The following is a 17,019-nucleotide window of genomic DNA, read 5'->3' as shown; positions in this document are numbered from 1 at the left end:
GACTAAACCAGGACTGAGCCAGGACTGAATCAGGTCTAAACCAGGACTAAACCAGGTCTAAACCAGGACTGAATCAGGACTAAACCAGATCTAACCCATGTGTAAAACAGGACTGAACCAGGACTAAACCAGGACTGAGTGTCTGGACTAGGTCTCTGTCTCTCTCTGTCTCTGGAGCCCAACATTAGTCCTGGTTTATTTATTTTATGCTGAACTCCAGACAAACCTGCAGGTTTTTTCTCTCCTTTGCACACGCAGATTTCTGAAACCCGATATATCTGTCGGGCTCTAGTTTTTACCGTCACTTTCTGCGAAAATGTCTTGAATTTTGAGTTAAATTCTCTCCAAAACCCAGACTTGTGACGGTTACAGCTGTTACGTCGTGGTTTGGTGAATATATTTGGTTTGATTTTATAATGTTTTGAGAAATGCTTAAATTTACAGCCATGTTTTTCTCGTAATCTCGGTGCTTCCACTGTTTTTACACCAACATTATGTTAATAAAACCCCAGGAGAATCCCAGTAAACACGTTTTAAATGGACAGAGCGCAGAGTCAAGCAGAAGCAGACACTTTTTTAACCTTTTACAGCTTAAATCCTTTTTTACAACAACTAAAATAACACAAGTCTCTCCACGAATGCAAAGAAATAAACACGGAGCCCAAATATCTCCTCCATCTCTCATGTAACGATAAATAAGTGGATATAGTGATTATTTTTGCACCAGCGTCTCTCCGACTGCTCCTCCTGTCACTATTTTTGTGATGATTCAAACTCTAACTTGTAAGTTTACATCAATTATCTCTTTTTAAAGGTGTGTTGCCTCAGAAATACCTGTTTTTCTTGGTGTTTTTGAGCCTCAAATCCACCCGTGACTGAACAACTGTGAGGCGGATCTGTTTAAAGTCACACTGTGGAACATTCCAGGGCAGAGAAACGCGCAGGTGACGGACGCCCAAACAAAAAGTGACACAGTGAATTCACTTTTAAGGAGATTTTTGTCCAGCTTGTTTTTTTTAAAGAATATTTATATCTGGGAAACTGTTGTACGAGATGTTTTTAGTGTTTTTTTTCATGACTGATGCTGAAGCTTTTGTTTAGATTCCAGACTCAGAGCGACCGACGGCCCGTGAACTCTGCTTTTTGGAACGATGTGATAAAATTTAAATTCACCACAAACTTCCAGAGCCTCGTTTTACCTCAGACTGGACCTGAGAGCCGCAGGCGTGTTTTTGTGCAGTTTTCTCTTTTACACTGAAGTGTTCAAATAAATGTTTCTGTGGATTGTTTTTGCAGCAGGTCGAACCAAACTAAAGAAACATCTGAACTAATGTGAGATTTAAGACTGAGACCTGATGACAAATGTTTCTCGAAGTCTGTGCCATTAATTCAATTTTGATCCCGATTTCCATTAGTGTCTCAAATGATCTCCAAACTCAAATAGTTGAGTTGAAATGAAAGTTTAAAGTTTATAGAAGAGCTGGATATAGAGTTTATTGTGTGTATATATTTATGTTTTTCTGCCTTATTTCATGTTCAAAGTTTATTTTATTCATTTTATGTTTTATATATCATAAAACTGATCTAAGGTTCAGATATGTCCCGATATATTTATTTTCAATTTGAAAGTTTTGCTTAATTAGCAATAACAAAGTTTTAGTTTTTTTTTTTGAGAGAGAGAAAAAATAATAATAAATGCATCGTGTAACTAAAAAATAATCATAATATTTAATATTCATCAATATTGACCAAAATAATCATGATCATGATTATTTTCCCTAATCGAGCGACTCTAAGATGAAGTGAAAAACTGTTATGGGCTCAACATTTCTGTCACAGTTTGTCCAGTAAAACTTCAAAATGTGGATTTTATCTTTGTTAAAATACTAAACGTTTATCATAACCTCCTTTGTAAATCAACAAATCCTGTAAAACACATTTGTAAGTGTTTTTAAACCAGACTCTGATCTTTCTCACGTGTCTGAGCACTTTTCATTTTCCAGATTGTCCTTAATTTTTAATATTTTGTGATATTCTGACATGAATCCCACTTCACTTTTGCCTCCAGCCACCCCCATTCTGGAATTCAGAATGTTTTTGTTTACAATTTTTCAAAAAATTCAAGACATTTTTGCAGAAAGTGACAGTAAAAACATCCCAGTGTGAGTTTATGTGGGTTTGAGGCGTTGTGAAGGAAACATTCGCTGTATTCATTTAAAATCACTTAAAATGTCACAATTTTAACAAATATTACTAAAAAACCAAAGCTGTGAACATAAATATTGCAGCAAAACTTTTGTCCCTTGAGAGAGAAATGCTGAGTAAAAGCATCGTGTATCGTTTGAATAATCGTGATTCAATATTGACCAACATAATCGTGATCATGATTTGTTTCCACAATTGTGCAGCTCTGTGTCAGTTTATCTCAAATCAAAACATTTACAAATGCTGAATTTTATATATATATATATATATATATATATATATTTTTTTTTTTTTATCATATAAATCTCTCTTTTCTTATGCTCTGGTTTATAATGCTCTGTTTCTGTGTTTGTGTCTGATTCTAGTGTTTTCACTTTTATCGTGGCGGTCTCTTACTTCCTGTATTTTTGTTTGTGTTATATATTTTGGCGGGCTCATTTTTACTCCTATTTTCTTCTGTTTGTGTTGTTCTCATCTTTTCTTCTCTTGTTTTGTCTCTGGTCTGTTGTTTAGTCCCGCTCTCAGCTCAGGGATGCTGACCCTCCCCGCCGAGCCCCGCCCCCAGACCGGTTTGATGGACTCGCTCCCGGCTGTGGCGCCCAGGTAACCCACGGCAACCAACGACGACACCGACCCACACAAGCCTCTGAAAAACAGTTTTATTAGATTTAAAAAAAAACGCACAACACAATTTTAGGCGGTTACAGAGTCGTACTCAGAGAAATGATCTGGACTCAGGAGTCACACGTCACAGTAAAATATTATAACAAAGAGTAAAACGATATAAAAAGGACGGCAGCAGCTCAGTCGCTCGAGCGTTCGCCCACTGATCTGAAGGTTGGCGGTTCAAATCCCGCTCTTGACATAAAAAACATCTTTGGTTGAGCGTCAGATCCACTGACCCACAGTGTGAGTCCAGCTCCCACAGATGAATGCTGTCGATGTGTCCTTGGGCAAGACACTTAACAGACCCCAGTGTCTGTGTGCACTGGTGTGAGTGTGTGAGAGTGTGTGTGAGTGTGTGTGAGTGTGTGTGAGTGTGTGAGAGTGTGTGAGAGTGTGTGAGAGTGTGTGAGAGTGTGTGAGAGTGTGTGAGAGTGTGTGAGTGCGTGTGTGTGCGAGTGCGTGCGAGTGCGTGTGCGTGCGAGTGCGTGCGAGTGCGTGCGAGTGCGTGCGAGTGCGTGCGAGAGTGTGTGTGAGAGTGTGTGAGCGAGTGTGAGCGAGTGTGTGCGAGTGTGTGTGCGAGTGCGTGTGTGTGTGTGTGAGTGGTTCCTTCTCTTAAAGTGCTTTGGCCTTGAAGGTGGAAAAGCGCTTTAGAAAAATGTGACCATTTACCAATACATTTTAAATAAGTAGTAAAAATAAAGAGCAAGAGACACATGAAATAAGACATAATTATATAAATGCAAATGTACAAGTCAAAATAAAAAAAAAGATAAGTAAATAAAATATAAAATCACAGCTTGATACAGAAGGTCTGAGATCTGTTTGTGCTTTTGTTTTGTTGGAGGAAAAATGTGTTTTGTCCATGAAAAAGACTTTACAGCTTCATCACTTCAGGTCGAACGCAGGAATAAACTTAAAATCAAGTTTAAAGCAGGAATAAAGAGGATTACAGTTGCACCTAAAGCTAAAGCTCTGTTGGGCTGGTGACTGGAGACCAGATTTCCCCATTTACATTTTTGTTCAATCCAAATGTTTTTATTAGGAGTGGGACTTGATTAAAAAATAATCTAATTAATTACAGGCTTAATTAATCTCAATTAATTGAACAATATTTAGCTCATTTACTCATTTTGTTCCTGTAGTTCGTCTTGTGTTGGAGTTTGTTTTTTCTCGTTTGTGCTCGGAGCAGAACTGCACCAGAACATGTGACGGCTCCACACGTTTTGTTCTGTCACATGTTTTACATTTAAAGTTTTTCATGAGGAGCTTCTGTGACGTGAAACTCTTTTTTTTGCACAGTTTGAGATGAACGACGCCTTTGTCAGTTTTTCCATCAGGTTATTTTTTTTATATAAATGTCTTGTCCTGCAGAACCAGACTCTCCTGCTCCACTGTCGTTGTCAGAACTGTGTGTGTCGGGAGAATTGTCACACTTTGTTTGTCAGACTGCGATTAAAATACATTAATATTTTTATATATCAGGGTTCCTGCAGTCATGTAAATCCTGGAAAAGTCGTGGACATTGAAAATGTCATTTTCCAGACCTGCAAAAGTCATGGAATTGTAGTATCTTTTTCTCCAGTGTTCTGTTCAGTCCTGATTATCTGTGAACTTCTGCACCTTATATTTTAAAAGAAACGACAATAAACGCACTGACAGGATTTAGAAAGTTCAAAAACTATAATCCCAAACATAAGGTGAGTGGAAAGAGTTCACGTTTCAGATTTAGACCTAAAAGTCTGATCAGTTCTACACATGTAGGTGTCGTAAAGTCATGGAAAAGTTTTGAAATTCTGTGACTGAAAAAGAGTTTAAAAGAAAATAATGTATTAAACACGGTTCAATTAATCAATCGTAATTAATGCCTTAATGTCCCACTGACATGAACATGAACAACATGAACACTTCTGTCGTTAAAAACAGTAAATTAAAAACAACCAAATTTTGAGCTGAACGGCACTTTTGTTAATTGAATCAGATCTGGTGTTGTTCTCGTGGGCTCAGTCTTGTGCCTCGTCTCGTCTCAGACTTAACAAACATAACTCACCCACGAGGGAAATCATCATCATTATTATTATTATTATTATTATTATTATTATTATTGGTTTTTGTCATGCGAGAGTGACCGTGTGTGTTTGTGTGTTTGTGTGTCTCTGTGTGTGTGTGTGTCTCTGTGTGTGTGTGTGTGTGTGTGTGTGTCTGTGTGTGTGTGTGTGTGTCTCTGTGTGTGTGTGTGTGTGTGTGTGTGTCTCTGTGTGTGTGTGTGTGTGTGTGTGTGTGTGTGTCTGTGTGTGTGTGTGTGTGTGTGTGTCTCTGTGTGTGTGTGTGTGTGTGTGTGTGTGTGTGTGTCTGTGTGTGTGTGTGTGCAGCTTCGTCCGCTGTGGCGTCTCCGGCAGCAGGAGGAGCCCCAGGAAAAACCACGTGACGGAGCGAAGAGACGCTCAAAAACCGTACGGAAAACCCACCGCCTCCCCGACCCGGAAACCCAGACCCTCTCCCCCCACGGTACCGGCACTCTGACCCCACACACACTCCCTCACACACTCTGACCCCACACACACTCACACACACACACTCCTCACACACTCTGACACACCACACACACTCACACACTGACACACACTCCCTCACACACTCTGACCCCACACACACACACTCACACACACACTCTGACCCCACACACACTCCCTCACACACTCTGACCCCACACACACACACTCACACTCACACACTCGACCCCACACACACACACTCCCTCACACACTCTGACCCCACACACACACACTCCCTCACACACTCTGACCCCACACACACACACTCCCTCACACACTCTGACCCCACACACACTCCCTCACACACTCTGACCACCACACACACACCTCCCTCACACACTCTGACCCCACACACACACTCCCTCACCACACTCTGACCCCACACACACACACTCCCTCACACACTCTGACCCCACACACACTCCCTCACACACTCTGACCCCACACACACACACTCCCTCACACACTCTGACCCCACACACACACACTCCCTCACACACTCTGACCCCACACACACTCCCTCACACACTCTGACACCCCACACACACACACTCCCTCACACACTCTGACCCCCACACACACATCCCTCACACACTCTGACCCCACACACACACCTCCCTCACACACTCTGACCCCACACACACTCCCTCACACACCACTCACACACACACACACACACACTCACACACACACACACTCCCTCACACACACACTCACACACTCCCTCACACACACTCACACACACACACACTCACACACACACCCTCACACACACTCCCACACACACCCTCACTCACACACCTCCCCTCACACACACCCTCACACACCTCCTCACACACACACTCACACACACACACACACACTCCCTCACACCACACCTCTGACCCCACACACACTCCCTCACACACACACTCTGACCCCACACACACTCCCTCACACACACACACACACTCTGACCCCACACACACTCCCTCACACACACACTCTGACCCCACACACACACTCCCTCACACACTCTGACCCCACACACACACTCCCTCACACACTCTGACCCCACACACACTCCCTCACACACACACCCTCACACACCCTCACACACCCCACACACACACCACACTCTGACCCCACACACACTCCCTCACACACACACCCTCACACACACTCACACACACACACACTCCCTCACACACTCTGACCCCACACACACTCCCTCACACACTCCCTCACACACACTCCCTCACACACACTCACACACACTCCCTCACACACTCCCTCACACTCACACACACTGACCCCTCACACACTCCCTCACACACACTCCCTCACACACCCTCACACACTCCTCACACACCCCTCACACACACTCCCTCACACTCCCTCACACACTCCCTCACACACCCTCACACTCCCTCACACACCTCACACACCTCACACACCCTCACACACCCTCACACCCTCACACACTCCCTCACACCCTCACACACCCTCACACACACTCCCTCACACACTCCCTCACACACCCTCACACACACACACCCTCACACACACTCCTCACACTCCCTCACACTCCCTCACACTCCCTCACACACCCTCACACACACACCCCTCACACACACTCCCTCACACACCCTCACACACCCTCACACACACTCTCCCTCACACACTCTGACCCCACACACACACTCCCTCACACACACTCCCTCACACACACTCACTCACACACACTCACACACACCTCCCTCACACACCTCCCTCACACACCTCCCTCACACTCCCTCACACTCCCTCACACACACTCCCTCACACACTCCCTCACACACACACCTCACACACACTCCCTCACACACACTCCCTCACACTCCCTCACACACACTCCCTCACACTCCCTCACACACCCTCACACACACTCCCTCACACACCCTCACACACACTCCCTCACACACACCCTCACACACCTCCCCACACACACTCCCTCACACACCCTCACACACACTCCCTCACACACCCTCACACACCTCCCCACACACACTCCCTCACACACCCTCACACACCCTCCCTCACACACCCTCACACACCTCCCACACACACTCCCTCACCCTACACACTCCCTCACACACACCCTCACACACCCTCAACACACCCCCACACACACCTCCCCACACACACACCCTCACACACACTCCCTCCCTCACACACCCTCACACACCTCCACACACTCCCCACACACACTCCCTCACACACCCTCACACACCTCCCTCACACACCCTCACACACCTCCCTCACACACCCTCACACACCTCCCTCACACACTCCCTCACCCTCACACACCTCCCTCATACTCCCTCACACACCCTCACACACACTCCCTCACACTCCCTCACACTCCCTCACACTCCCTCACACACCCTCACACACCCTCACACACACTCCCTCACACACACTCCCTCACACCACCCTCACACACCTCCCCACACACACTCCCTCACACACACTCCCTCACACACCCTCACACACCTCCCCACACACACTCACACACCTCCCTCACACACCCTCACACACCTCCCCACACACACACTCCCTCACACACACTCCCTCACACACCCTCACACACCTCCCTCACACACACACACCCTCACACACCCTCACACACCTCCCCACACACCCTCACACACCTCCCTCACACACACTCACACACTCCCCACACACCCTCACACACCTCCCTCCCCACACACACTCCCTCACTCCCTCACCTCCCTCACACACCCTCACACACTCCCTCACACACCCTCACACACACTCCCTCACACACCCTCACACACCTCCCTCATACTCCCTCACACACTCCCTCACACACCCTCACACACCCTCACACACACACACTCCCTCACACTCCTCACACTCCCTCACACTCCCTCACACTCCCTCACACACCCTCACACACACACTCCCACACACACTCCCACACACTCCCTCACACACCCTCACACACACTCCCTCACACTCCCTCACACTCCCTCACACACCACTCCCTCAACACCCTCACACACTCCCTCACACACCCTCACACTCCCTCACACTCCCTCACACTCCCTCACACACCCTCACACACACTCCCACACACTCCCTCACACACCCTCACACACACTCACACACACTCCCTCACACACTCCCTCACACACTCCCTCACACTCCCTCACACACCCTCACACCACACTCCCTCACACTCACCCTCACACACCCTCACACACACTCCCTCACACTCCCTCACACACACTCCCTCACACTCCCTCACACACCACACTCACCTCACACCCTCACACACTCCCTCACCCCTCACACACTCCTCACACACCTCACACACACTCCCTCACACTCCCTCACACTCCCTCACACACACCCTCACACACCCTCACACACCCTCACACACACACTCCCTCACACTCCCTCACACACCCTCACACCCTCACACACCCTCACACCCTCACACACCCTCACACACACCCTCACACCCTCTCACCACACACACACTCCCTCACACACCCTCACACACACCCTCTCACACACCCTCACACACACTCCCACACCACTCCCACACACACCACTCCTCACACCCTCACACTCCCCTCACACACACACTTCCTCACACACACCCTCACACACCCTCACACACCCTCACACACCCTCACACTCCCTCACACACCCTCACACACCCTCACACACACACCCTCACACTCCCTCACACTCCCTCACACACCCTCACACACACTCCCTCCTCACACTCCCTCACACACCCTCACACACCCTCACACACCCTCTCACACACACTCCCACACACACCCTCACACACTCCCTCCCTCACACACCTCACACCCCTCACACACCCTCACACACACTCCCTCACACACACACCCTCACACACTCCTCACACACTCCCTCACACACCCTCACACACACTCCCTCACACACCCTCACACACACACACCCTCACACACACTCCCACACACACCCACACACACCCTCACACACCCTCACCACACCCTCACACTCCCTCACACCCTCACACACCTCACACACACTCCCTCCCTCACACACCCTCACACACACTCCCTCACACACTCCCTCACACACACCCTCACACACCCTCACACTCCCTCACACACACTCTCACACACTCACACCCTCACACACCCTCACACACCCTCACACACCCTCACACACACTCCCTCCCTCACACTCCCTCACCTCCCTCACACACACTCCCTCACACACACACCTCACACACACTCCCTCACACACACTCCCTCACACTCCCTCACACACACACCCTCACACACCCTCACACACACTCCCTCACACACCCTCACACACCCTCACACACACACACTCCCTCACACTCCCTCACACACACACTCCCTCACACTTCCCTCACACACACACACTCCCTCACACACCCTCACACACCCTCACACACACTCCCTCACACACCTCCTCACACACACTCCCACACACTCCCTCACACACTCCCTCACACACACCCTCACACACCCTCACACTCCCTCACACTCCCTCACACACCCTCACACACCCTCACACCTCACTCACACACACTCCTCACACACACTCACACACACCCTCACACACCCTCACACACCCTCACACTCCCTCACACTCCCTCACACACACTCACTCACACACCCTCACACACCCTCACACTCCTCACACCCTCACACCCTCACACACCCTCACACACCCTCACACACCCTCACACACCCTCACACCCTCACACACACTCCCTCACACACACTCCCTCACACACACACTCACACACCCTCACACATCCCTCACACCCTCACACACTCCCTCACACACACTCCCTCACACACACCCTCACACACACACCTCACACCTCCCTCACACTCCCTCACACACCCTCACACACACTCCCTCACACACACTCCCTCACACACCCTCCACACACACACCCTCACACACACTCCCTCACACACCCTCACATCCCTCACACCACACCCTCACACACACTCCTCACACACCCTCACACACTCCCTCACACCCTCACACACCACTCCCTCACACACACTCCCTCACACACTCCCTCACACACCCTCACACACACTCCTCACACACACCCTCACACTCCCTCACACACACACCCACACACACCCTCACACCTCACACACTCCCTCACACACACTCCCTCACACTCCCTCACACTCCCTCACACTCCCTCACACTCCCTCACACACACACTCCCTCACACTCCCTCACACACTCCCTCACACACCCTCACACACTCCCTCACACCCTCCACACACACTCCCCTCACACTCTCCCTCACACTCCCTCACACACACTCCTCACACACACTCCCTCACACACACTCCCTCACACACCCTCACACACCCTCACACTCCCTCACACACACTCCCTCACAGTCCCTCACACACACTCCCTCACACTCCCTCACACTCCCTCACACACCCTCACACACCCTCACACTCCCTCACACTCCCTCACACACACTCCCTCACACTCCCTCACACACACCCTCACACCCTCACACTCCCTCACACTCCCTCACACTCCCTCACACACACTCCCTCACACAGTCCCTCACACACCCTCACACACCCTCACACACCCTCACACTCCCTCACACACACACTCCCTCACACTCCCTCACACACACTCCCTCACACTCCCTCACACACCTCACACACCCTCACAGTCCCTCACACACACACTCCTCACACTCCCTCACACTCCCTCACACACCCTCACACCACCCTCACACACTCCCTCACACACCCTCACAGTCCCTCACACACCCTCACACACCCCTCACACACCCTCACACTCCCTCACACACACTCCCTCACACTCCCTCACACACACTCCCTCACACACACTCCCTCACAGTCCCTCACACACACTCCCTCACAGTCCCTCACACACACTCCCTCACACTCCCTCACACTCCCTCACACACCCTCACACACCCTCACACTCCCTCACACTCCCTCACACACCCTCACACACCCTCACACTTCCTCAACACACCCTCAACACACCCTCACACACCTCCTACACACCCTCACACTCCCTCACACACCCTCACACTCCCTCACACACCCTCACACTCCCACACACTCCCTCACATACCTCCCCACACACCCTCACACTCCCTCACACTCCCTCACACACCCTCACACACCTCCTACACACCCTCACACTCCCTCAAACCACGACACCACCTCACCACCTACAGCAGGATTAACCCCAAAGTGTAAAAATGACCAAACAAATCCACGTGACCAGCACAGAGAGAGAGAGGAACCTGGGCCGTGTCCGTGAACCATGTGCTTTTATTTTGAAGGCGCAGATGGAGCTCGGCGTCCCGTCCAGACTCGAGAGGACCCCGGGAAAACAGGCTCCGTGTCAGGTACAGCTCACACCGCCACAAGGTCACAAGGTCAAAGGTTTGGAGATCTGTTTGGACGAGAAGAGGAGAGAGCAGAGGGGAGGAGGAGAGGAGAAAAGCAGAGGAGAAGGTCAGATAGAGCAGAGGAGGTGAGGAGAGGAGAAGAGGAGAGGGTGAGAGGGTCAGAAGAGGAGAGGGTCAGGTGGACGAGAGGGTTAGAGGAGAGGAGCAGAAGGTCAAATGGAGCAGAAAATGAGAGCAGAGGGGGAGATGAGGGTCAGAGGAAAGGGTCAGATGGAGCAGAGGAGAGGAAGAGGGTCAGAGGAGCAGAGAACAAGGTTAAATGGAGCAGAGGAGAGGGTTAGAGAAACAGAGTCAGAGTAGAAGGTCAGAGGGGAGGGTCAGAGGGGAGGGTCAGATGGAGCAGAGGTCAGATGGAGCAGAACAATTGTGCAGACAGGATTTACTCTGATCCGTACTCTGGGATTTCTCTTTTAAACTCGCTCCATGGCGTCATTCCCAGCGACTGCTCTGGGAATTCTGTTTAATCCTCAGGGGAATTAGTGCGGCTGGATCCACGGAGCAAACAGACCGGAAACATCCATCGATCGTAATGATTAGACTGAACGAACGGGAAACACAAACACAAACTGAGAACTGTACGCTCCCGGATCAGATCTGGTTTAACCGGAGACGAGCACAAAGTCTCTTCATTAACTTTAATTTGACCTCTCAGACGTTTTGCTGGTGTGGACAGATTTTTAAGTGAAACTGGGGTGAAGAGTAGAGACGGGGATCATTAAGAAGCCGATACGATACACACCATGATACGTTACACTTTACACAGAGCACTTTCAGTCCAATACGATTTGATATTTCAAGTCAATTCGATACGGTTCAGTGAATAACAAAGCCTAAATCCTGGATGTGTCACTGAAAGTCAAGTGTTTCCCGCAGAAAATTGGTTAATGGGGGGAAAGTGAGGTCTTGATATTCGCTTGGACTCAGTCTCGTCTCGGTCTTTAAGGCGCTTGGACTCGGTCTCGTCTCGGTCTTTAAGGCGCTTGGACTCGGTCTCGTCTCGGTCTTTAAGGCGCTTGGACTCGGTCTTGTCTCGGTCTTTAAGGCACTTGGACTCGGTCTCGTCTCGGTCTTTAAGGCGCTTGGACTCGGTCTCGTCTCGGTCTTTAAGGCACTTGGACTCGGTCTCGTCTCGGTCTTTAAGGCGCTTGGACTCGGTCTTGTCTCGGTCTTTAAGGCGCTTGGACTCGGTCTCGTCTCGGTCTTTAAGGCGCTTGGACTCGGTCTCGTCTCGGTCTTTAAGGCGCTTGGACTCGGTCTCGGTCTCGTCTCGGTCTTTAAGGCGCTTGGACTCGGTCTCGCCTCGGTCTTTAAAGCTCTTGGACTCGGTCTCGCCTCGGTCTTTAAGGCGCTTGGACTCGGTCTCGTCTCGGTCTTTAAGGCGCTTGGACTCGGTCTCGTCTCGGTCTTTAAGGCACTTGGACTCGGTCTTGTCTTGGACTCGAGGTCTGACACTTGACATGTGTGATCATATTTCATTACGGCCGCTGCTGTTGAAAATGAGGAAAACAGGTTTAAAAATCCAGCCCACTTTCTTCACTTTGTTCAGTTTTGTGTTCAGTTCCAGTGGAAGTTCTGTTAAAGAAGAGCTTCTCAAACTGTGGGTGAGGCTCCAAAAAAACAGACGCAGTTTGCTTGGATTATTTTAAGCCTAAATGAACAATAATCGGAAAGAATGAAGCTCGATTTATAAAAACATTGATATAAATGCGCCAGAATAGCTTTATAATGCAAATAAATGTCGAAAATGACAAAGATTATCTTGATTTGGTCTCGATGGGCTGTGGTCCCGGTCTTGCCTCAGTTTCGGGATCCTGTGGACTTGGACTGGTCTTGGTCTCATGGTCTATCAGTGTGGTCTTCACTACAACATTAACTACTGAATTTGTGTTGGTTAATATGAAAAACACTCATTTTACTCAAAACAGTGGAAATGTTAACCCAACTGTAGCTCTTACACAAAATAATCTAGTAAAATATCGATATTTCAGTATTTTTGCACATCCCTAGTGAAGAGTGGGAGAGACATTCAGTAAATTCTAATCACTGGGAATTGATCTTTTGATCCAGACTAGATTAAACTCTTACGTTAGTAAAACTGGCATTATGGGAAAAAAAAATAAAAATCAGCTTTTTGAATTGCGGTTGCTGAACGGTGCTGATTTTTCTCCTCTCAGAAGTTAAACACCGGGACACGCAGGGACAGTTTCCGTGTGTCCGTCCTGCACCAGCTGCTCCCGTCTGAGCGTAAACAGCTCCCAGTCCAGACCCGTAATGAGGCTTAATCCAGTCACGCTCCGACGCCGCCGCAGACCCCCACCCACAGGACACAGCCGCCACAGGACACAGCCGCCACAGGACACAGCCCCACAGCCCCCAGACACAGCCCCCACAGGACACAGCCCCCACAGGACACAGCCCCACAGCGCCCCCACAGGCCACAGCCCCCACACAGCCGCCACAGGACACACAGCCACCACAGCCACAGGACACAGCCCCCACAGGACACAGCCCCCACACAGCCACAGGACACAGCCCCCACAGGACACAGCCGCCACAGGACACAGCCCCACAGGACACAGCCCCCACCACAGGACACAGCCCCACAGGACACAGCCCGCCACAGGACACAGCCCCCACAGGACACAGCCCCACAGGACACAGCCCCACAGGACACAGCCCCCACAGGACACAGCCCCCACAGGACACAAGCCCCCACAGGACACAGCCCCACAGGACACAGCCCCCACAGGACACAGCCCCACACACAGCCCCACAGGACACAGCCCCACAGACACACCCCCCACAGGACACAGCCGCCACAGGACACAGCCCCCACAGGACACAGCCGCCACCACAGGCCCCACAGGCCAGCCCACAGGCCACACAGGACACAGCCACAGGACACAGCCCCCACAGGACACAGCCCCCACAGGACACAGCCCCCACAGGACACAGCCCCACAGGACACAGACACAGCACAGGACACAGCCCCACAGGACACAGCCCCCACAGGACACAGCCGCCACAGGACACAGCAAGAACAAGCACCACCAGGATTTATTTGTTATTTTTTTAAAAATAGATCAGGTCCAGGTCATCAGCAGCACAAATAATAATAAAAATAAATAGTTTAAAATATCGTATGTCAAATATTTATAGAAATGTATTAATTATTGACGAACCCAAGGACGTCAGACTTCACACTTCACATCCAAACACACTCAGACTTAATACACATCCACGAGGAAAGAATTAATGATAATAATAACAGAAATAAAAATAACATTAATAATAATACTATTAAAAACTAAAAAGGTATAAAAGCAACTCAACAAAAGGCTCAAACCACATTCAAATAAAGAAGACAAGAAATAAACAATGACAATAAAGATGATTATTATTACTATATCCCTAATACCAGGAGCAAGTTTTCCATTTCCCGTTCCAGTAATTTGTTATTCTCCATGGCAGTTCATTTTTTTAGACTGTACTGATTGTGAATTATGTTTTTAAAGTTTTCTAGATGGTCGTATGTCAAATAGAATCTTTAAAAACATCCTCCACCTGCTCCTGTTTCTTAAAGTGCGCTCCAAGTTGGTGAGATTTAGTAAAGTGCCTCAGTGTCAGAGCTACATGACAGAACTGATCTGCTCAACGGCATCAGGATTAAAACTGTTCCAGAGTTTGCAGCTGGATCTGAACCCACAACCTTCTAATGCAGACGAGACACGGGAAGAACATGCAAACTCCACACACAAAAGGACTCGCACTCACACGGCCGCACGAGCTTCACTGAACACTTTGGAATCTCTGAAAAGGAGAAATTATGTCCACTCCAGCGGAGACTGTCCTTTTATGGTCTGAGTGTGCAGGACGGAGGAGATGACGCACAGGATTAATGTGTTTTCATGTTTTTCATGTTTTTCAGGAGCAGTTGAATTTCAGCGTCGCTCCAGAAACCATCCATGACAAGTGAGTTTTTTTTCATTTGTTTAAAGTCATCAACATATTAAAGGTTCTATTTTACACAAACTTGAAAGGAGCAGAGTTCTTACACAAAATAATTTAGTAAAATATGCCTAAAAATCCTCTTGGTGATGGATCGATACAGCAGCCCACGATATCCACACTGTATCATCACATTAAACCATGCGATATATCGATATTTCAATATTTTTATACACCCCTAAAGTCAGTAGAAATCGGCAACTCCAGGACTGAAATGATCCAGATGATTCTAGTGAAGGGGTATGGAGTTTAAAAACACAGTGGAGCACTTCCTGTATCACCACATGACATCACAATGTGGAACAGAGTGTTTTCAGTTTGTGAGAAGAATTCAGCCTAAAGCCAAATTTATGGTCATGCGTGAAATCGTTTGTGTCGCGTGAGAGTTTCTGTGATTCTCGCAGTCGCAGTTTAGAATAAAGTAACCAACTAATAAATTTAAACTAAAATATGTTAAACCTATTCACCCTAACTGCACTTTTTGTAAAGAATATCCCGAAACAATGAGTCATCTTTTCTGGAAATTCACAATTACCAAAACAAGAATTTACACTAAAAAAAAAAATAAATAAATAAATAAATTTGCAATTAACTTATATTTGGCAGATTTTATATTCACAAATATAAATTCTCTTGTACCTCTTTGTTTTTTCCTGTTTTAATTAAGCTACCTATCCACTGTTTGTAAAAGTGTAAACAAATGAAAGTTGTAGATCTGTGAATAGTTTTGTACAGTGGAACAGTGTCACTCTTTAAGGTTTTTTCTTTTTCTGTGTCTGTCTCCTCCTGGCATTAAATCTGTCATGTTGTGTGTTCTGTATTTTGTTGTTTGTCATGTACCATAAAATACCAAATTATAACCGAGGAGTTTATTTGTTTCAGTCACTTAACAGACCAGGCTTTTATTTGAGACCAGGCTTTTATTTGAGACCAGGCTTTTATTTGAGACCAGGCGGTGGATTGGGGCAGGAGATTAATTCTTTCCTCACAAAAATATGGAAAATATGGAAAAAATATGGAAAATTATTTTAACCAATCTGACTATAATTTACAGTTTTTACGGCA

At 48.2% G+C, this 17,019-nt stretch overlaps 1 protein-coding gene across 1 annotated transcript in view; it reads left to right on the top strand.

Moving 5' to 3' along the window:
• The first annotated feature begins 2,656 nt into the window (after positions 1-2,656).
• Positions 2,657-17,019, top strand: part of LOC129408682 (uncharacterized) — a 29,935-nt gene continuing 15,572 nt past the window's right edge. The window contains exons 1-3 of the mRNA XM_055152912.1: positions 2,657-2,808; positions 5,241-5,376; positions 11,818-11,883. Of these exons, the coding sequence (XP_055008887.1) occupies positions 2,738-2,808; positions 5,241-5,376; positions 11,818-11,883 (273 nt within the window). The 5' untranslated portion in view covers positions 2,657-2,737. The remainder of the gene's footprint in view (positions 2,809-5,240; positions 5,377-11,817; positions 11,884-17,019) is intronic.

Source organism: Boleophthalmus pectinirostris, unplaced genomic scaffold, assembly GCF_026225935.1.
Source record: "Boleophthalmus pectinirostris isolate CB_2022bp ecotype Guang Dong unplaced genomic scaffold, ASM2622593v1 HiC_scaffold_17, whole genome shotgun sequence".
Lineage (NCBI taxonomy): Eukaryota > Metazoa > Chordata > Actinopteri > Gobiiformes > Gobiidae > Boleophthalmus > Boleophthalmus pectinirostris.
This window is presented reverse-complemented; position numbering and strand designations above follow the sequence as displayed.